Consider the following 24,039-nt stretch of genomic DNA (forward strand, 5'->3'; position numbering starts at 1 on the left):
CCAACCCCCCGCTCATGCACAATGGCATGTGCCAGCTTCACAGAGTCCCTACCAAGCTCCACAAAATACCCATCCACCTCCAAAAGCCTACAGAAATCCTCCTGGAAAAGGTTTTCGGCCCAATCAAGCTTTTAAGAATGAGAGATTGCAGAAGCAGAAGACTTTCACTCCATTGGGAGAATCATATACCAGCCTATTCCACAGACTGAGACAGTTGGGTATGTTGAATTCGATCGATGCCAAAATGTTGAATCCCCTTCCTAGAAATCTTGATTGCTCGGTGATTTGTGAGTATTGTTCAGGGGCCCCGGGCCATGACATAGAGAAATGCTGGAAACTGAAAACAGTTGTACAAGAGCTCATTAATACTCATCGGTCGAGGTTCAGGCCCCAGAAGCACCAAATATCAACCAGAATCTGTTGCCAGCTCACCATGAGACCCATATGATTGAGTTGATACACAAGAGAGGAGAGGCTAAGAAACCCTCACAGATGGTAATGATGATCTGCTCCAGTGAAACCAGTTCAAAGGAAAAGGTAACCAGTGGGAAATCAGTGGTCTAGTTGAAAGGGGTAGACAATAAGCCAGCAGTGGTAGCCGGGAAAGGGTCGTCAAGTGCTGTCACAGTGAAACCAGAGAAAGCTAAAGTGGTGGTACCTGGGGTTACAAGTAAACCTGTTGTGGTCGTGAAGGGTGCTCGCACAAAGCTTGTTGTTATCAAACCGGTAACTCAATTATCGATAGTTGACAGCAAGGCAGTCCCGTGGAATTATGAACGAGTGACAGTAACTTACGAGGGGAAAGAGGTTAAAGAAGAAGTGTGTGAGGCCCATGGTTTAACTCGATCAGAAAGATGTTTTTCCCCCGAAGAGTTGAGGAAAGCTAAGACTTCAAAAGATAACCCAGTGTTGGTGAAAAAAGCCATGACCGAGGAAGAAGCAGAGGAGTTCTTGAGAAAGATGAAAGTGCAGGACTATTCCATTAGGGAGCAGTTAAGGAAAACACCGGCTCAGATTTTATTATTGTCATTATTGATCCATTCTGACGACTTCTTATTTTATTTACTATTTTGGGGGCTTTTGATATTATGAAAATCTAGATCTAAAAGATGGTTTGCTTGCTATTTGGGTTTCGGCAGATCTGGCCAGTATATAGCTTTTTCAGCTACCGTAAATTTTTCGGCCACTGCTGCGACCGATGAAGTTTTCCGGCTAAACCTTTTCGGGCTGGAAATCATTTCTCCAGTGAACCTCTGTTTGTTTGTGGATTGTTGTTACTATGAATTTGTTATGCTGGAGATTTAATCTCCTTTTTAAGATGGAGTTTTTACCTCCTATAGCAAAGGTTAACACCATATTTATTTTAAATAAATACCATTTAAAAATATTATATTTTATAGATATTTTTAAGGTTTATAGCAAAATAGTCAATTGTGGTTACCTCCTAGCCCTAAGCCACTAAATACGCTAATCAGTTACACTATTTTCTTTCTCTGTATTTTGATACATCACATTCTCTTCCTCCATCCCATTAAAATTTTCGATCTCCTCCTCTTTCTACCGGATTTGTGGAAAGTCCACTTCAGAAATTACTGTATGTGTTTTGATTAAAAGAAAATACCCTCGGCTTCAACAATGGAAATAGTGCATAATCGGAATCGATCGTGGAGTAAGTTGGTGGCTGTTTCTTCCTCTTCTCTATCTAGTTCTTTTTCTTTATCTCTATTCGGTACTATTCAACCTTCTTTCTTTTCTTTTCTTCCTTTCTTTAATTGAATTTCTTTCAAACGTTAATGAAGTTTTCTTTTTTACATTGTTGGATTTGGTGTGTAGTAAAAATTTTCGGCAATTGGTTGTTTACACAGCAATGTGGGTCAAATAAATGGGGTTAGGTGGTGGAAGATGGGGGAGGCTTATGATGGTACTGAAGGAGGCAATGTTGAAATAAAAGAGTGGTACTGCGTGAACTGCTACGGATCAAGACGTTGTCTTGCAACAGCGTTACGTTCATGCCCGCAAACATTAGCGTTATTGTTGGAATTGTAATGGGGACTGTGTAGCAAGTGTCGAATCGCCAAGGCTTGTCACTGTTGTTTTCCTTCCCATTCTCCTCCTAAACTCGTTCCTCACTGCTGTATAAGCCGGCTCCACTAGCTTCGTGAATACCGTCCCTGCCAATTGAAAAAATTGAGATATGGATGTTGTCGGATGATTTTCTGTTAATATATGTCAATGTATTTTCATGTATTTCATTGTATTCATTGTCTTTTTTTTCATTATAATTCAATGTATCTCGTTATATTCCATGTATTTCATTATATTCACTATCTTTTTTTCTCATTGTATTTCAATGTATCCCGTTGTATTCTCTGTATTTTATTGTATCCACTGTCTCGCTATATCCCATGAATGTATTCATAAGTTTTTTTTTAATTAATATAATTTATGTATTCAAATGTATTATATAATTTCTCTGAAGATTGCTATGTTTTTGGGGTATTTTTCGATTGAAAATCTTTTTTACAACTGAAAAAACAAAATTTATGTGTTATAATTGAGTTTGTTGAGTTATATTAGGAGTCTATTATGTTAATTGATTCACTTTCCCTTTTAAAAACAGTGTAATCCCCTATTTCATGCCGTGAATACAGTCGAATACAATAATCTGTCCAGCTGTAATCCCATGTTTCACTTCATGAATACAGTCAAATACACTCGAATACAACAACTAATTAGCTGGACTTCCTTGTTTCACGGCTATTTTTGTTGTTGTATTCATGAATACAATAACTTAAATACATCAAATACATCTAATAACCACATAAAAGGTATCTATAATCCGTAATATAGCAAATGATATCTATAAATGGCTAATTACTACTAAAAAATAGTGTTTTATGAAAATTTCCCTTTTAAGATCTATCAGGTGCTTGTGGGTCAGATGAATAATTCGGTAGCTAGCCACTAGAATTACTTTTGGGCTATAAAATGTATATTGTAATTTAGGGCTATCGGGTGTTATAAGTTTTGCCCGAGTGACAATAAATGAATTTTGCTTACCGGTATTAAAAGTAGCTATTTGTTATTTTCTTCTCCCGTGAGCCTGCTAAGCCCAAACAAGGCTTGATTAATGGAATTTTTACATTTCTATGCCACATAGGAAACCTTATTACCCTCAATGTTTAAGGTTTGACTTAATTACATTTAGTATACCAAATTACCAATTCTATAACATAATTAATTAAGGGTATAATTAATTGTACATTTTTTACTCCTTAATTAAAGAAATTTGCACGTTTCTCTCTCCTAACCCCTCAGTCCCACCCATGTTTTACCTATACCCACGTTCTTTTTACCTTTTTCCATCTTCTGAAATCAAATTCTCCCTCTAAATTCACAGAAAATTAAAGAAACCCTTCAACAAAGTTGGTTCCCCATTTTACTCCAGTGGAAGTTCATCAATGAAGAACAACAAAGTTCATCAAAATTGAAGTCAACTCTTCAAAGTTCATACACACATTTACCTTCAGCTTCAAATTTTCTCAATGAAGAAGAACAAACCTTCAAAGAGATAAGAGAGCAGCAATTCCACCATTGACAACCATTAAAAAGCTTTGAAGCTTTGAATTCAAATTTGAGTTTTCAAAAATCATTATTTGTTTTGATTGAGTGTTGTTGTAAATAATTGGGAATGTTTTGGAGTTTATATCTCAATTTTGAGGGGTTTTGGTGAAGATTTAGACTTGGTTTTGGCTGAATTTCAGATTGAAACTCGAAGAAGAAGAAGAAGAAGAAAAAGACATATTGCAGAAATTGTAGATAAATTATAGTTACAGTTGGATTGACCAGAATTTGAACTAAATACACCTTCACCGCCGTTGACGGTTTCCGACGAGGAAACTCCTTTGTTCTCTACTTCTCCATTCTCTATTTCTTATTTTTACTTTTGTTTTACGTTTTCTATTTCTAATCTGAGTTTCTTGATTTCGCACACTTTATACACACATTTGATACAGCAAAAATATGAAGTAGTTATAGTTGGATTGATCAAAATTTGAAATAAATAAAAGAAATTTTTATATTCCTATGCCACATATATTTCAAATTCTATGGAAATCTGATTTTACGGTAATATCTATAAAATTCATACATTTATCTACAAATAAACTACACATCAGTGTTAGGATGTATAAAGCAATATTATTTTCATAAATATCTACAAAATTACTATATTTATACTACAATTAAATTACAATCCGTTGACTACAAAATTTTTCTCTTCATCTACAAAAATTCTACAAATATACTACAAATCAGTTTAAGTATGTATAAAGCAGTATTATTTGTAAGGGTATCTACATAATTACTACATTTATACTACAATTAAACTACAATCTATGTTGAAAATCTACAAATTATTTACAAAATATCTACAAACTGGGTACATTGAATTTTAATGTCTCAATTCCCATTCAATTATAGCATAATTGGGAATTTTGATATAATTGCGTTTTTTCAGAAGATTTGTAGAAGTTTTAGTCGTTTTTTATTTGTCAAAACAGAAAATAAAGCATCTACAATCAGAATACAAATAATCTACAATTTATCTACAAAATATCTACAATTTATCTACAATTTCTGCAATATGTCTTCTTCTTCTTCGAGTTTCAATTTGAAATTCAGTCAAAACCAAGTCTAATCTTCACCAAAACCCCTCAAAATTGAGATATAAACTCCAAAACATATTCCCAATTATTTTCAACAACATCCAATCCAAACAAATAATGATTTTTGAAAACCCAAATTTGAATTCAAAGCTTTCAAGCTTTTTAATGGTTGTCAATGGTAGATTTGTAGCGATTTTGATTTAATGACGAACTGGGATTTTGATTTGTAGCGATTGTGAAAATATCGAAGAAGAGAATTTGATTATAAATTGAAGATAAAGGATTTCCGTGATATGATTTGATCTGATTTACGCCAAATTTTTTTAGAAGATTCTGTTCCTGAATTTTAGCTCGACAAATTAGGAAGATTCAGCTACTATTAATTAGTATTTAATGATTGATATAATAATTGTAGAAAAAATGTGAACAGGATGGGTAAATTAGAAATTATGCACACTTTTGGTAATAAGGTTTCATATATGGTATAGGAAAGAAAAAATCTCTTGATTAATCACTTCAAGGATACATCGAGCCCATTATTCAACACATTTACGCAGTCTGTTGACATCTTCTAGCCTTCAGTCTCCAACTTTTGTTCCATCTTTTTTAGCAAGCCGGTATCGTGCAACTCACAAGTTCCCATATCATGGAAAGGAGATGGCTCGTGAAGCAATACATTATCAAAAGTCTTAACGTCTCTCATGAAACTAGCATTGCAACCAGAACAGCAATTCTATCAATTCCCAGCTAATGCTAACCAAAAACAACTCAACTGAGACATCGATAATTCAGGATAATTTTTTTTTTATAAAAAAGAAAGGAGATATAGAACTGTTCTTACTTAATATCAACAGAAAGACACCTATACCAAACGCCTCTAACCAATAGGGACAGCACCACGATGAAATTTGACATGCCAAACATGAAGGATAGAATGCACCAAAATGGTCTTCAACACTAGGAGAGGAAGTTACTTACCATACTGTGCTAAAACACCAAAGAAGAACCTAATGTTATCCAAATGAAGAATAAAAAAATGAGAGAAAATGTGCATGAGCAGCAGAAAAATAGAAGCATTATACGGTTGTGACATAATTGCACGAGCATTTAGTCCAACCATCCATTCTTAAGGGGGCAAAAGAAAATGCAGCACAAGCAGACAATGCCTCTTCATTAAAGCATGAGCCTGCTACCATTGAAAAATCATAAAATATAGTCTTTGTTTAGCAATAGCAAATAAATAGGTAATTCCATAACCTCTACAAGTTTACATACCACTGATGACAATAGAAAGCTAATATAGTATTTGTACAAGAACCTATTGGATGATGACCACAGCATTCCTAGAGATAGCTTGCCCATGTAGTTCTTGTTCAATTGAGTTACGTTTTCTTTCATCGAGGGAAACACCCCGCGTTTTCTCCCATGTACCACTACCAGAATAACATGTAAAACATGGGCTGAGAAACATTCGTTCAAGTACCAATGCACTTCTCAGAATATAAACAGCAAATTCAATCTCTGCTCCGCTTCCACGAAATCCACCAAATGTCACTTCTTTTAGTTCAGTGTGATATGTAGGAGATAAAGGAGGCCTTATGTCACTTCCGCTTCCATCCCTTGTCGTCCTCGATTGCTGAGATCACAACGAGAATGAGATCAACATATTGCTAATTTAACACAACTATGAATTTTGTATTTGAGCAAGCGGCATTTAACTGAACCAAGACTGCTTGCTAAAGCAGCACATTAATTGGACAGTAAGGATTATACTAAGTAGTTCATTATGCTGTGGATCAAGAAAATAGTTTAATGGAAATCAACTATAGTAAGCGCTTCATTCACTTACCAGTATAGTTAGACCTTTTCTAGCACACAACATGGTGTAACATCTCCTAGTTAAAATGAACAAATGATAACATATAGTTCTCTAATGTATGCAGGACCTTGAAGACTTGCACTTCGCCAACTAAACTTATGTGGCACTTTGTTATCAAATATCAGCATTAACAAGGTTTTCAGAGCAAATCAGTCATTCCAGATTATTAAAAAAATGTAGGAGAGGAAAACAAATTAGTTCAAAATAATTGCACTATCTAAAGATGATTTTTTGTTGTTGAGAAGGTAAAGTAATTTTATAGATAAACAGTTCAAAGGGTGCGCTATTACAACTGTACAATATGTCAATATCTTCAGAAGCAAAAAAGCACAAATATGCCTCTTCTAATCCTGTAGGGCTTCTAACATCTGGAACACTGATTCAGTATCTTACATGTTCCAATCTACACCATGAGCAGAACAAAATTATACAGTTAGATTTTTTATCTTCATGATAGAGTTAGCAGAGTTTTCAAAAAATCTTTTGTATCTTGCAGTCCAAGTGGTGGAATCAGGAATGTCTATCTGTAGTTGCTCAAAGTTGTATTCTTCTAGGACTGAAAGTCAAATGATCTAATGAAATTAAAACAAAAAGCTGTAGGGATGTAGCAATTCACAAAAGGGTTTAGCAAAGTAACTGTTATCCTTAGTCTACGTCGGGTAATACTTTTTTATTGGTGTAAACATGACTTGACTAAAGTGAAAAGGTAATATACTTATCATATTATCCTTTAATTCAGGCGGACATGCCAATGTATGGTAGGTAAGCCATTTTCAGCACTAAGTTAGCAATCTAAAATTCATGCCTTGTCTGAGTTACCATCAAGGGTATTTTTTTTAAGTAAACATGACTAGATGAATAGCATCTAAGTTTAAAAGCTTAAGTGCCTTTTTAAGGGGAAGCAGAAATTTCACTACATTAGATATCTACATCTTCATTCATTTCTCTTGGAATAAGCATATGTAATTGAGTTATTGAATCCTTCCCTAGTCATTTTATCAACAATTCATTATGTCCAAATCAGAAAAGTGAAATGATCATAGAGAGGTAACCAGCTAGGCCCAACTTATGGATTTTTAGCTTAAAAGCTATTTGGTTTTGACCAAGTATTTTACCTTTTATGCCTTATAACATCTTAAAACAAAAATATCCTTTACAAAAAAGCCCTAATTCTACTCATTTCTTCGTCTTTCTTCTTTCATCGCCCTATTCCTCCATCTCTGTCTGTCATACACGGTGCTTGTACAAATAAGGTCAAATATCCACATTTGACAGTGAGAAACCTTTCTCTGCAACTAATCAGAAAGGTTGGTAAACTATTTTATCATTCTTCACAGAAACATTAACCTGCCGAGGCAATGATATAGCTGAGATCTTTTAGAGCAGTCCGATATGAACAATTCTAAGATGCAGGTCTCAATACAATGATAATTCCTGGCAAAAGTGTTTCAACATTATTTCCTGTTGTTCTGGTCAAGGGAAACATAAGCTGCAGCTTCTTCTTCTTTACTATGCTATTTTAATGATAAAGGAAGCCACATTCTATAATCTTAAAATATATATGTTGTTAAACTGTGCACATAACATCAAATGGCAAATTGTGCCCATCCAAAATCATTTACTAATTTTTATTTGAATCACTTCAAAATTAAAAATCTTTCAGTACTCAGCTCCTCTATAGTGTTAACAGATTTAAGGAAATTTTGGTTCTTATAACAAAATAAACACTTTTTATCAAACACATCAATAACTTATTTTCAGCTTCAGCACTTTTATCTAAATGTGTAGCTGCTTAATTATAAATTGGCCCCAACGCTTAAAAAAGTATTTTTCAGCACTTGGTGCTTACAAGCTATTTAAATTCAGCTAACCCAAAAGGGTTCATAATCCCCCTTGCAAAAAAGTAGTAGTAGATAATTACTATTTGGGTTAAACATCTCTATTAGTTCCTAGACGAGAAAATGATCAAAATGGTCCTTAATGCATTGGGGTTGCTTCATTTTTGTCCGTAATGTATGTAAAAAGGTGATAGATACGGTCCAAATTCCTAAATCTAACAAATTTTTCGAAAAGGACTGTTAAGTTTAACCATTCAACCCATGTGCAACTCACATAACTTTTAAAGGTTAACTGGTAAAACCTTCCCTGATCTAAAACCCTCCTCAAATATGCAGCCAAAAAAAGGTGTTTGAGCCAGCTTGTTGTATGCCTGTTACATCATTTGTTCTCCATAAGCTATTGATCAAAAAAGTTTTGTATGACAGTAGAATTAGCTCATCATCTTAAGGAAAACCTAAGTTTCTTTGTTTTACAGGTTTGAAGAATAGAAATTGTCCAAGATGAAAACATAACTTCATCCCACATAAATGTTTAACAGGGTAACCTTTTTTTGTTTGGTGAAACCTGGTTATACTTTCTGTCATATCTAAGCTAATGGTTTTTTTCCCGCACATTTCAGGCCGTCTGCTGATTTTTTTGCTGATGGAGAATTAAAGCTGTTGTTTTGGTGTTGGGTAGCTGGTTTGAAGTAAAGATCTTACAACAACTCATAGTGTATTTTGTAAAGCTGTGTTCAGCTACTATGTATTAGTCTTTCCAATTAACTTTACTTCATTTAATGTAATTTGAAGTGAAGATATCATTAGGTTTTTGCTTCTATAGACGTTGTTAAGCTGTTTTTATTTGCAGTAAAAAGAACTGCACTGCACTGCTCAGAAAATAGACTGCACTGCAAAAGAATTGCACTTCAAAAACTAACAACTTGAAAAACAGCACTTCAGAAACAAAAGAAATGCCCTGAGATGCACAGAAGACGTAAGGGAAAAGTGAAGCACTTTTTAAAAGCTCATTTTGACCAGTAGAGGTTGAAGGTTTTCCGGTTAACCTTTAAAAGTCATGTGAACAACACATGAAATGAAGGGTTAAAATTAGCAGAATCTGTTAGAATTAGGGCTTTGGACTAAAGTTGTCACCTCTTTACAAACATTAAGGATCATATCTATAAAGAGGGATATATTACGTTTCAAAATGAAACAACCCCAATAAATTAAGGACCATTTGGATCATTTTCTCGTTCCTAGACTAACTAGGAAGTGAAAGATGTTTTGTCTCATGCAAACTAAACACGCCAATAGATGACGGTCATTGGCAATAATTGTACTTTCCCCAGTATAAATTGTTTTTGATAGAAAATGCATGGTGACACATAAACACAAGGAGAATTATCAGTACATATGCATGCGGGAGAGCGGGTGCACTTATAAATTCAATAGATGTTGAAGTCATCAACATATAAGATCAAGCAAAGAATATATAGAATATCCAGAAAAAGGGAAAAAAAAGAGATGAATATGAATAACTCACCACTACATCCAAATATTGAAGAAGAGGACAAACACCTAAGATAGGCGAAATGTTGACTATGTCAAAGTCGTGCGTGAACACAAGCACCAAGGTTAGCTCCCTAAGGTTTCTGAACATCTGTGTCTTTATTGGGAAGTATTCTATCTGAAATAAAAAATGCTTCAAGTGATCAAGGTATTCAAAAAGACAAAGATCGAAGGAATTTGAGAAGACAAGACATTATTAAATACCTGAGACTGACTAGCTTTGACTGTTAAAGATTTAACCTGAGCTGGTAAATCTCTTGCAAAATCACCAAATATGTATGGCATTGCAGTGGCTCCTTTTAAATCAATCATTACATTTTCCAACATGGGAACAAAAGAAAAATAAAATCTTACTTTGCTAAAGAAGTTACACTCAAATGAGTGAAGATTTGCAGCCCAAAGATCAATCTCTTCCAATCCGCCACAAGCAAAGAAAACAACAGATGTTACTGTACCAGAGATCCATAGCTTATAAGGAAGTTTGCAATAGCATAGCTCTAACAGATTAAGATTCAAACAAGAGGAAAAAATACGCTCAAGTTGGTCGCTTTCTAACAGAACACCCAGCAAAGTAAGGGTCCTGAGGGATTTAAGACGAACTCCTATACTTGATTGGACAACACAATGGTACAAAAGCAAATGTTTCAATGAGGATGCTTGAGATAGAAGCTCAAGGGAAAATTTAAACAACTTGTCCGAATTACGGATAGGGTTGGAATTGTGGATGGGATAATTAATACCACAATCAAAAGAAAGATATAGTCTTTCAACACCTAATCTTGAAATAGAATGCATCCATTGGTCAAATTCACTAGAAAACTGTCTCCCAAAGCAAAAAGTCATCTTAACATGAGTCACTTTACGACCCGTATAAAGTTGTAATAACTGATTTACTCCTTTCAAGAATTTTTGTTGATAGTAAGGGCAACATGTATGGTTGTAAGGTTTAATCCCAAACATGTCAAGGCATCTAAATTGTAATGTAGGCATAGAGGCAAAGCGATATTTCCACCTTCTAGATAAAATGCTCGTCCTAGCAGCATCTACTACTGTCAAATGTGCAAGAATGGAAGACAAAACATCATCTGGTAGCTGACTGAAGTAATCCTCCTTTGCATCATGAACCTAATTGCATTACAGGTGGCAACACGGATTTTTAAAGAGAAAATGTATAAAAAGTTACGTTATTCCAACAACAAAAAAAAACTACAAAAAAGATGCCCTTCCCGCGCTTATGAGATAAACATTACTACTAGTATATTTGATTATTGGACCCATGTTATGTAGCAAAATGTGGACTCGTGCGTAAATAACACGCTTTTGGCTCCTCAATTAGAACCTCTACTCTTTAATTTTTTGCCAAGTTTGGGTTTAATCTTTGTTTTTGTTTTCTGAATTAGCTTCAAACATGAAGAGGATAACCGATAATCTAATTCAGTACTCCAAAAAAACCGACATTGTCAATTTATCTTAAATCACTTTTAAAAAAGAAAGGGAGTCGTGGAGCAACATTAAAGTTGTCTGCTAGGTCGAGGCTTGCAAAAGGGGAGGCTGCTTACATCACACTCCTTGAGGTGCGGTCCTTCCCCGTACCCTGCGTGAATGCGGCATGCACTGGAATGCCCTCTCACTTTTAAAAAAATCCATGAGTAACTAGATTCAAAGATTTCTTTTCCCCTGGAGATCACCATGACTCTGTTTTATAATTTTGCCAATTTGCTTTCGTAAGACACCATCAAAAATAAAAAAATAAAAACAGATTTTGCACATACCTCTGCTAAAGCTTTTTCTTTTTCTACGTAATCAGGTCCCAAATACTTTTTGATTAATCGACCTGCTCTTGACCAGAATAGAACTTTACTTCTCGGTCTTTTACCCAAAAACCCGTAATAATTCATCCAAAGAGCAATTCCACCCAATGTAAGCAACGGCAAAATTATTCGTCCTAACAAAAGGAAAAGGGAACAAAAAATTTGCAATAAAACACAAAAGGAACGACTTTCATTATCACAATTCAACTAGTTAAGAGGAAGAGAATGTTTACCGGGAAAATCTCTATCAGCAAGCGCCATATCTATAGAATATGTATGTATAATTCTGCTGCTAATATTTAACCGAGAGAGAAAGCACTCCAACTTGGGGCAGCAGACGGGTTTTTTATGTGCCGACTGCCTCGGCTTTTGTTTAAAAAAAGGGATAATTTAAAAATAGGGTGAAAGTCTTTAAAATCAAGCTATGTTATAAAATAAAGACTATAAAGTAAAGACAAGTATAGAGAGAAACTGATATATTATTCGAATTTAAACTGATGTACATAATGAACTGAAATCTCTTCTATTTATAGAAGAAAGTAAGTTATTGTGTAAGCTGTTACATATAGATAATCTTCTACTAAGAGCAATGTTTATCCATAACGGAGTACTGAAAGGATAAACTTATTATACCCGATATGGATAATCTTCTAATGGGGGTAATGTTTATTCATAACTGGGTACTGAAAGGATAAACTTATTATACCCGATATGGATAATCTTCTATCGGAATAATATTTATCCATAATTGGGTACTCAAAGAATAGGCTTATTATACCCGGTATGGATAATCATCTACCGGGGTAATGTTTATCCATAACTGGGTACTGAAAGGATAAGCTTATTATACCTGGTATGGATAATCTTCTACCAGGGATAATATTTATCCATAACTGGGTACTGAAAGGATAAGCTTATTATACCCGGTATGAATAATCTTCTACCGGGGTAATGTTTATCCATAATTGGGTATCAAAGTGATAAGCTTCTTCAGGAAGCTTATTTCCAATAGAGTACTTCAATAGATAAACATATTTACGGTGAAGTCTCATATGGATAAGCTTCTTCAAGAAGCTTATTTACAACGGAGTACTAAATGAACATCCATAATATAATATATGTATAACACTCCCCCTTGGATGTTCATTAAAAGATAATGTGCCTCATTAAAACCTTACTAGGAAAAACCACGTGGGAAAAAATCCTAGTGAAGGAAAAATAGTACACATATTTAGTAATACGCATTGTTGGCTGCCTCATTAAAAACCTTATAAGGAAAACTTTGTGGGAAAAACCTTAGTAAGGGAAAAAGAGTACAGCGCGCATTTTACTCCCCTTGAAGAAAACCTTATTTCAAATATTTGAGTCTTCGCATTCCAATCTTGTATACCATATTCTCAAAAATTGATGTTGGTAAAGACAATCTGCTGGATTGTCACTTGAACTAATTTGATGCACATCAATGTCACAATTTTCTTGAAGATCATGTATGTAGAATAATTCTGGTGAAATGTTCTTCGTTCTATCTCCTTTTATAAATCCTCCCTTTAATAGTGCTATGCATGAAACATTGTCTCCGTATAATATTGTGGGTCTTTTATCACATTCCAACCCACATGTTTCTCGAATGAATCACTGATCTCAATCATATGCACTCCCTGCTTGCCGGTTTGAAATCGAGCTTTATGGGTATCGGATAAATAACCTGCATCTGCATTACCAATACGATCTGCACCACTTTTGTTAGCATTAGCAAGATAAATAAGTGCACCATCTACACCGAGATAGAGTATTTCAGGACCAAGGAGCTCATTATCCTCTTCTAGAGGTTGGAACGGATCCTCATTCACTTCAGGTGATTGAATATTCATTGGTGTACTTAATGGGTACACTTTGTCCATATAAAAGTATTTTTAAGACCCTCTTGAAGCTCTTTCGGAGTTCCAATAAGATTTATGTCACCAACATAAACAGCAAGTGTAACAAATTTTGATGACATTTTATTTATAAAAATACATGGACAAATAACATAATTTATGTAACTTTCTTTCAGCAAATATTTACTGAGGCGATTATACCACACGGGCACAGATTGCTTTAAACCGTACAAAGATCTTTATAATTTGATCGAGTACATTTCTCAAGACTTTGGATTATATGCTTCGGGCATTTTCAATCCTTCAAGGATCTTCATATAGATTTAGCCAAATAAGTCATATAGATTAAGACTTGTATCTGAATGGTATGACATCTTCAAGTGTCTGGACTGCTAGTCCGATCCTCACAATCTTTTACAATATTGTGCACTATATTGTATTAAATATATCATCGACAATCATTTTGTGTCAGTTCCGAAGCGACATAACTTGTGGAGATCTCATCACTTTCTTTATTTTCAAGTACCTGAACTTTTTCGGGAGTTTCATGAAATGTTATGTCGTGGGCTCTTCTAGAGCTTATTTCCTCCTCATTTTGATCATTAACTCCTACTATTTTTCAAGGATTGTTACCTTTGGAACCGATTGGTCTACCACGCTTCATACGTACAGTAAACTCTATCCTTCAGGGACTTTAATTTTAATAGGAGTATTTGCAACTGAAATATGATATTTAATTTTGGATCAGCAAATGCTTCTGGCATTCGACTTGAATTATCTTCTAAGTGAGGATCATGATAATTCGATTCATATAGCATATTTTTTCAACTGTTTATTCCATCCCCCAAATGTTAGAAAAACTAACATATATCCCCAATCATCTTTGGGAAACATATCTTTGTGTATTATGGTAGAGAAATTAATCATATACCAAGCAACAAAAGATAGTAAAAATATTTGGTTTCTGATCCTAAACCAATTGTGAGGGGAGGACTTATCATATATTGTTGATCTGAGGCATACAAGTGTTGTTATATGCAATTTAGAAAATCTTAGACCAACACATGAAGCTTTGTTCTTATAAGCAATGGTTTAGCCATTAATAGGAGGTATTCAATGTTAAACCAGCTTGGATATAAACCAGCATTATCAAGATGAACTGTCTTGATTTCATAATCTGAAAATTATGCTCTTAATCGAGAAAAGCAATTCCAAATGCCAAACTGCAGGTTGACAATAATTACATATGTAACAATCTCATATATGCACCTATAAGTGGTTCACATGATAGGTGAACGGGCCCATATTCACCTTTTATATATTTCAGAATTAGGGGTCTTAGTCCCAACTTTAGCTGGTATAATCAATTCATTATGAGAACAAGCAACACATGAGAATTCCTGAAGAATCTTCTAGTTCTTTAGTATATGCTTATCTGAATTCTCAAATAGCTCATTTAAAAATGGCAAATGAAAACTTCAAGTTTATCATGTCATGTGCTATCTCTTAGTAAACTTCTGGTTTACTATGGCATAAACTTTTGCTTTAGTAAACTTTTGGTTTACTGTGATAGAGATATAGTACAAATTAAAGAATAAGGCGGGTAACTTCTCACATACATATTATTTTACCCCCTATGATTGTGGAAACATGAAGATTATCAATCTTACAATCATTTGTAGTCTCAATATGATAGTCATTTGTATTAGTAAACTTCAGGTTTACTACAACATATGTTTTGACCATAATCATATAATATGAATGACATATTTGTATATAAGCTCTTCGAGAGCCTTCATTTATTATCCACAATCTAATATTTATCTGGCACTACTGGTGTCATGTATTCTTTAGGCAAATATTTAGCTCTTCAGGAGTTGTTGATACATTTTGTACTATCAAATATTGCTCAGACACTGCTGGTGTCATGAGAGAAAATCACAATCAAATAAACAATGTAAAACAATTGTTTAAGCACACGAAAACTCCTCTTCATAATATTTTTCCACTTCAGGAGGCAATTTCAATTGTGTTACTTCTTCAGGAGCAAATTTAAAATACGAAATATTGAGTATATATTCTCTCAATTATATTAACTCTTCTGGAGGTGAATTGTAATGTATTCACATCAAGAGCGCGTTCATATTTACCCGACTTATTAGTATTGTCACATTCACTTCAGGGAATGGATTAATATTATCAAAAGTTCTCATCCTTCAGGAAATCGAACATAATTATCTGAATGCGCATTAATCACATCAAATTGTGATGCCTCAACCTCTTTTAAAATATTTACTACTTCAGGAGCAAATCGAGGCGTGCATTTAATATAGAGAATATTTATGTAGCTTATCTTCAATTGTAACCATAGAAAGCCTAAATTATCACTTATGGTGATCATAGGCATATACCACTTCTGGTAGTTAACAAAATATAATTACAATGAGATATACGAAATATAACCACTTCTTGTGGTTGTATATTTCTTGCAAACTCTGCTAGAGTTTAAGTTGATCTAATAATGTTATCCATATTCTTCAAAATGACATAAACAAGATATATTATAGTAAACATCATTATCAAATCATAATTTTTCTTTATGTACAACAATTACATAACCATACTATCTATTACAAATAACAAAAATTAAAATATTTACATTTCTACAGATTCACCACTGATTACATGACTTGTTTCTCCTTCTGGGAGTGCAAGGTAATCAGTTACATCCAAATGCATGAAGTCTAAATTATCTTCAGAAATAAAATTTGTTTCAGCATTTTTCTCTGTCTTCTTTAGGGAGGCTTGATAAAGCTCAACCAAGTGCTTTGGCGTACGACAGGTACGTGACCAACGCCCTTTTTCTCCACATCTATAGCATGCATTTTCTGCATTTGGTGCTTGCACCGCTTCATGCTTTTGTTCCTTCCTTTTCCATTGCTGGTGGTGAGGAATGTTCTTTGGTGCATTATTATTACCATGATTAGAGTTTCTTTCCCGACCACGACCATGACCACGACTGGGGCCACGACCTTTTCCATGTTTAGCCTGGTGGAAGTTCGTCTCATTCACTTCAGGGAATGGACAAGAACCAGTAGGTCGGCATTCATGATTTTTCATTAATAGCTCATTATGTTGCTCTGCTATAAGAAAATGTGAGATAAGTTCAGAATACTTTTTAAATCCCATCTCTCGATATTGCTGCTGCAGGAGCATATTCGAGGCATGAAAAGTGGTGAAAGTTTTCTCCAACATATCATGATCAGTAATATTATCACCACATAACTTCAATTGGGAAATAATTCTGAACATAGCAGAATTATACTCACTGATAGATTTAAAATCTTGTAGTCTTAGATGAGTCCAATCATATCGTGCCTGTGGAAGAACGACCATCTTCAGGTGGTCATATCTATCTTTCAAATTATTCCACAGTATGACTGGATCTTTAACAGTAAGATATTCCATTTTCAGGCCCTCATCAAGGTGATGGCGTAGGAATATCATTGCTTTGGCACGGTCTTGGTTTGATGCCTGATTTTTGTCTTTGATGGTGTCTGCCAGACCCATCGCATCAAGATGAATTTCAGCATCAAGCACCCAAGACATGTAGCTTTTGCCCGATATATCCAGGGCTACAAATTCAAGTTTAGAAAGATTTGACATTATTTAGGAAAAGAAAGTTCTTACCTCAGATACTTTCAAAATATTTGCTCGAGATGGCAGAGTCTCGTGCTGATAACGTGTTATAAAATAAAGACTATAAAGTAAAGACAAGTATAGAGAGAAACTGATATATTATTCGAATTCAAACTGATGTACATAATGAACTGAAATCTCTTCTATTTATAGAAGAAAGGAAGTTGTTGTGTAAGCTGCTACTATACCAGATATGGATAATCTTTTACTGAGAGCAATGTTTATCCATAACGGAGTACTGAAAGGATAAACTTATTATACCCGATATGGATAATTTTCTACTGGGGGTAATGTTTATCCATAACTGAGTACTGAAAGGATAAGCTTATTATACCCGATATGAATAATCTTCTATCGGGATAATATTTATCCATAACTGGGTACTGAAAGGATAAGCTTATTATACCCGGTATGGATAATCTTCTACCGGGATAATATTTATCCATAACTGGGTACTGAAAGGATAAGCTTATTATATCCGGTATGGATAATCTTCTATTGGAGATAATATTTATCCATAATTGGGTACTGAAAGGATAAGCTTATTATACCCGGTATGAATAATCTTCTACCGGGGGTAATGTTTATCCATAACCGGGTATCAAAGTGATAAGCTTCTTCAGGAAGCTTATTTCCAATAAAGTACTTAAATAGATAAACATATTTACAGGTGGAGTCTCATATGGATAAGCTTCTTCAGGAAGCTTATTTACAACAGAGTACTAAATGAACATCCATAATATAATATATTTATAACAAACTCCTCGTTAACAATAGACATTCTGATCCTTCGAACTCAATTATATTTTTAAAATACATATTTTACACTTGATCTTATCAGCATTGGTCTATATTTTTCTTTTTTACTTTTTAATATCACGATATTTTTTAATCTATGTTATGTATTTATCAATAGTGAAAGTAATTTTTTTAACAAAATAAAAAAAAAGTAAAAAACGATAATCAATCATATATAATTTATTTAAACTATAAATACTAAAGAAATGGGCGCAATTAAAATATAAGAATAAAATATCTTATTAATATCAATCAAATAAAAGTTAGTGCAGTAATATAAAAAAAAAAATTAATAATAGAGGTACCTTTTAGAATATATTTTGAAAAGATTACATATTTATATTTGGATGTTCTTAAATTATAACTTAGAAAATATTTTGTTACTTAAATTTGTAAAAAGAGAGAGAATAAAAGAGAAAGTAAAACCTAAATATATACTTAATATTAAATTAATAATAAAAAAGAGTAAGAATAAATTTTGTTACAAATTCATAGAAGTACTATTCTAGTTAAATGTTACTGAGCTTTAATTATAAAATTTATAATAAGATATTTCTTATATAATATAATAAAAAAATCACATGCATAGAGGATGAATTGAAAATATCAATGGTAAAATAGACAAGCATATAATAGGAGAAGTAGAATATTTATTGTTCAATGTAGGAGGAGGAATGTAATTTTTAAGGTAAAGTTGGGGGATCAAAATAATTTTGACCCTTTAAAAATAATAGTGCTTCACTTGTCCTAATCTATTTGGCGGAGCTCGAATTTTAAGAGTAAACTTTTTAATGTGATAATAAATTTAAACACTTTAAATTTTTTGAAAAAAAAATAATATATTATAAAATTATGTAAAAAGTACTATAATTATAACAATATAAAATTCAAAATATCGAAAGATATATGAAAAAACTTGTTTGACTCTCCTCGAAATTTCTCGAAAATTGTTTGGCGAGTACAGTTGGTTGAATGCGTGATCTCATAATCCTAGATCTACAACAAGCAGAGACTGAAGAACCAAGATTGTAAGAAATAGAATCAATAAATGAAAGAAGCTCCTTTGAGAAAGAGGTTGGATGCGAAGGAAACGGGAGAAATTCAAAAATAGACATATTTATAACTGATCGTTCAAAAATAGCTTAGTTTCAAAAGTAATCGAAATTTAACCATTTTTTATGTAAAGATAAATCTAAGCAAAAATACTGTTCAAAACCCGAAAAATACGTCAGTATATCATGCTGGAGTTCCAGCATAAGTATACTTGAAATCCAGCAAATTATACTGGAGTTCTAGGATAAGTATGCTAGAACTCCAGCATAATATGATGGAGTTCCAACATAAGTACACTAGAACTCCAGCATAATATATTGGAGTTCCAGCAAGTATATCGGTCCAGCATAATATGCTGGAGTTTGGAGCACCGGTGCTCCAGTCTCCAGTATATTATGCTGGAGCTCAGCAAAGTATACCGGTCCAGCAAAATATGTTGGAGTTCATACACAGGTGCACCGAACTCCAATATATTATGCTGGATCGGTCTCTGTTGCAGCAAAATAGTGGCTATTTTTCATTGACTTCGTAAACGTTGGCTATTTTTGAATGATCAGATAAAAAACTGGCTATACCGTGCTATTTTTACGAAGGAAATCTGTAGGAATGCATATTTGCTTATTGAGATTTGAGACACAAAATTTAATTAGTTTTTCAACAAAAACCTTTAAAATTGGTACGTATATTATCTTAAATCGACATCACTTGTACAAATAGCAAATTTTTATTTTTCAGCCAAGTAATTTCTAACTGAATCATTGTTGCGGCAATTTGTGTATTATTTGTATGCCTAAAATTTTTGACTTACACCATAATTCCTTTTCTAATATCTTTCTTATTCAGACGAATATTGTCACCCATGCTGAAAAAAGTGCTCATCCTATTCTGAAGCAAGATGACAAAAAGCACAAACTCTTGTCGCGAAATCCCTAGTATGGAACCTATTATTCTTTCAAATGGCAGAGCTACAACAAAGGGTGGTAAAAACGAACACATTTCGTCGGAAAATTAGACCGTATATAAAGATGTATACGGTTAAAATCGAGATAGTCCGATTTTACTGTTTGACCGAGATCAAAAAAGGGATCAAGGGTCAGCCTCGTAGTGGGTCGAAATAATAAAGACAAGACTCTGAGTTCGAGGATCAAAAGTACCTATCGATATTGAGGCCAGTAGCGCTTGAGCCCAGATGTATCAAGTCTTCGAGCATAGCACTATGATGGAAAGCTGAGATATCCAGGATTGACCGAAGATCCCGACGGGAATTACGGGATAAATCAAATCAAAGGCAACTATTTAGTCTAATCATAGTTGTCACTTTCATAATTATAGGGTAAACAGTTTAGCGCCCACCATGGGGCTAAGGATAATAGTAATTGCATGGTATTGATCCTCATAACACACACTACTTTACGCTTGTTCTCACAAGTATTTTCAATTGTTAGAACAACATGTCTAACGCACAAGCTATACCCACTCGTGTTGATAACGACCTCGGTTTCCACAGGGAAAATAATAATCTAGCAGCACCAGGGATTCGTTCACAGACCCTGTCGATGTCAGCTTGCACGTCGCCCTAAATGCAAATCTAGGTGTCGATCTAGGGAATAGTATCTACAGAGGTTCCTGAGTGGTTGATCAGAGCACACAAGGCGGTGGGGAAGGTGAAATTAGTCTTCGAATGGTATTCAAAATGTTATAAGCCTAGCAAGCTGCGATAGCGGAACTCCAACACCAAAATCTAGCACCAAGCAGAATTAAGATCGAAACATCACCAGAAGTTGTTCACAGAACCGAACCTATCCAGGAAAGATTGAGTGCCAATAAGGGCAGATCCCTCCATTTTGAAGATGTTCGAGGAGCTCACTAAGTGGACCGAATCAGGTGAAAGGAGGATCGAGGATAACGACAAAAGGGTAGAGACGTACAATTCACGGGTTGACCAAATACCGGGGGCACCCCCATTCTAAAAGGTTTGAATTCGAAGAAATTCATGCAGAAGCATTTTCCTCAAAGTGCGGCTCTGATGCCCATTCCTAAGAAGTTTTGTATGTTGGACATCTCCAAATATAATGGGAATACCGACACTAATGAATACATCACCTCGTACACATGCGGAGTAAAGGGAAATGACTTGGAAGATGATAAGATTGAATCTGTTCCATTAAAGAAATTTGGAGGAATCCATCAATTCATTCGCCATGCTCGTAGATTCGTTCGTAAAGGCACACGCCGGAGCAATAAAGGTCGTGACCAGAAAATCGGACCTCTTCAAAGTGAGACAAAAGGACAATGAGATGTTAAGGGAATTCGTACCTCAATTTCAGATAGAGCGCATGGACCTACCCCCGGTTACCGATGATTGGGCTGTCCAAGATTTTACTTAGGGTTTGAACGAGCGGATTTCGGTAGCATCACATCAACTAAAGAAGAATTTGATTGAATATCCAACGGTAACCTGGTCCGATGTACATAATCGATACTAGTCGAAGATCAGAGTCAAGGACAATCAGTTGGGAGCCCCGTCCAGTTCCGCTTACCTAAATAGATTCAAAGGTAGGGTTCAAAGAGACATCGATAGAGAGCCCCAATCGAACATAGATCGATACCAACCTTATAGTGCAGATCGTAGAAACAATGGACCTGGACGTAATCCTATTCGAAATGATCAAAGAAATGATCGAGGTCACAATCCCCGAAGGCTCATGATTAAGGGCTTTAATAAACATGTTGAGTCTAAAGAAGAACTACGATTATCGGAATACAACTTTAGCATCGATGCTTCAGGTATTGTGTCAGCCATTGGATGAATCAGGGATACTAGGTGGCCCAAACCCCTACAGATCGATCCAACTCAAAGGAATCCAAATCAAATGTGCAAATACCATGGAACCCATGGTCATAGAACTGAAGACTGCAGAGAGTTGAGAGAAGAGGTAGCTCGTTTATTCAACGAGGGTCACCTTCGAGAGTTCTGGAGTGACTGAGCTAAAAACCACTTCAAAGATCGGGATGCAAACAGAAAAAATGAATAGGAAGAACAACAGCATGTGATTCATATGATCGTTGGTGGAGTTGACGTTCCTTAAAGCCCAACATTCAAATTCACCAAGGTGACAATCGCAAGGGAGAAACATACTCAGGATTATTTACCAGAGGATACCTATTTTTACCAAAGATAAGGACGTAGAAGGAATCGAATAGCCTCACAATAATGCATTGGTAATATCTATTTTTATGAATAAAATTTAAGTTAAACGTATGTTGGTTGATCTAGGTAGCTCGGCAAATATTATTCGGTCGAGGGTCGTAGACCAGCTCGGCCTTCAGGACCAGATCATGCCTATAGCTCAAGTGCTCAACGGTTTTAACATGGCAAGTGAAACCACCAAAGAGGAAATCATGTTGCCAGTAAATGTAGCTGAAACTATCCGAGAAATGAAGTTCCATGTAATCAAAGGTGATATTAGATACAACATCTGCTCGGGAGGCCTTAGATCCATAAAATGAGGGCGGTAGCTTCAACTCTTCATTAAGTATTGAAATTCCTAACACCGGAAGGGGTCAAAAAGGCATACAACGAACAACCAGCAGCTAAAGAGATGTTTGCAATCGATGAGGTGATACCCATGTCAACTCTAACATCTATAAAGGGACCAGAATCAAAGGGAAAATAGAAGGTCAAATAGCAGCCACAGTTGTCGGCTTCGACCAGATCGGAACTACGGGAAATTATCGAGGACGATGATTGCATGATACCTCGAACCTTTGTAATCCTCGATTATTCTGATACCACAAAGTCAACAAACGAAGAGCTGGAACAAGTCATACTAATCGAACATCTACCCGACCAAAGGGTATACATGGGCACAGGGTTAACTCCCGAGCTCAAGGAAAAACACATTAAATTCCTTATTAAAAATATGGATTGTTTTGCTTGGTCCCACCTTGACATAACAGGTATCTCACCGAAGATCACCACTCATTGACTGTGTTTGGACCCGAAGTTTATAACGGTAAAGCAAAAGAAAATCCACAGTCCGAGGTAAAACACGCATTCATCAAGGACGAGGTAACCAAACTTCTCAACGTAGGATCCATCAGGGAAGTGAAATATCCTAAGTGGTTAGCAAATGTAGTTGTAGTCCCCGAGAAGGGGAATAAACTTAGAATGTGTGTAGATTACAAAGACTTAAACAAAGTATGCCCTAAGGACTCTTTCCTTTGCCGAGTATCGATCGCATGCTTGATGCCACGGCCGGCCACGAGACCCTCAGTTTTTTCGATGCCTACTCCGGGTACAACCAAATACAAATGAACCCAGAGGATCAGGAAAAGCCTTCATTTATCACTAAGTATAGTACTTATTGCTATAAAGTAATGTCATTTGGGCTAAAAAATGCTGGTGCAACCTACCAATGCCTAGTAAACCGAATATTCGAAGAACAAGTAGGTAAATCAATAGAGGTTTATATTGATAACATGCTAGTTAAGTCCCTGCGCACAAAGTACCATTTGACACATTTGCAGGAAACCTTCGACATCTTGAGAAAGTATAACATGAAGATCAACCCCGAGAAATGCGCATTCAGGTTCGGTTCAGGCAAGTTCCTTGGTTTTATGGTATCAAATTGGGGAATCGGGATCAACCTCGATAAAATCAAGACGATCAAAAACATCACCATCGTAGACAGTGTTAAAGTCGTGCAAAGGCTAATAGGGCGGATAGCTGCTTTAGGCCGGTTCATCTCGAGGTCTTCTGATCGAAGCCACATGTTTTTCTCACTTCTCAAAAAGAAAAACAATATTACTTGGACCCCGGAATGCCAACAAGCATTAGAAGAATTGAAGCGGTACCTTTCGAGC

The 24,039-nt window shown here is 35.1% G+C and overlaps 1 protein-coding gene across 3 annotated transcripts; it reads right to left on the reverse strand.

Annotated features, from left to right (window-relative positions):
* Nucleotides 1–5,813: 5,813 nt before the first annotated feature.
* Nucleotides 5,814–12,113, reverse strand: LOC107790082 (F-box/FBD/LRR-repeat protein At5g56420-like). 3 transcript variants are annotated; one of them, XM_016611981.2, is made up of 5 exons: nucleotides 11,980–12,113; nucleotides 11,708–11,880; nucleotides 10,140–11,060; nucleotides 9,910–10,053; nucleotides 5,814–6,303 (listed from the first exon to the last, which is right to left on the reverse strand). In XM_016611981.2, exons 1-5 carry the CDS (start codon nucleotides 12,005–12,007, stop codon nucleotides 5,986–5,988), a joined length of 1,584 nt encoding a protein of 527 aa, XP_016467467.2. In that variant the 5' UTR covers nucleotides 12,008–12,113; the 3' UTR covers nucleotides 5,814–5,985. The 3 variants fall into 3 exon arrangements, with proteins under 3 accessions (XP_016467467.2, XP_016467469.2, XP_016467468.2); XM_016611983.2 differs by lacking the exon at nucleotides 11,980–12,113 and adding an exon at nucleotides 11,495–11,630 and having other exon boundaries at nucleotides 11,708–11,848; XM_016611982.2 differs by lacking the exon at nucleotides 11,980–12,113 and having other exon boundaries at nucleotides 11,495–11,851.
* Nucleotides 12,114–24,039: the final 11,926 nt, after the last annotated feature.

Source organism: Nicotiana tabacum, chromosome 7, assembly GCF_000715075.1.
Source record: "Nicotiana tabacum cultivar K326 chromosome 7, ASM71507v2, whole genome shotgun sequence".
NCBI lineage: Eukaryota > Viridiplantae > Streptophyta > Magnoliopsida > Solanales > Solanaceae > Nicotiana > Nicotiana tabacum.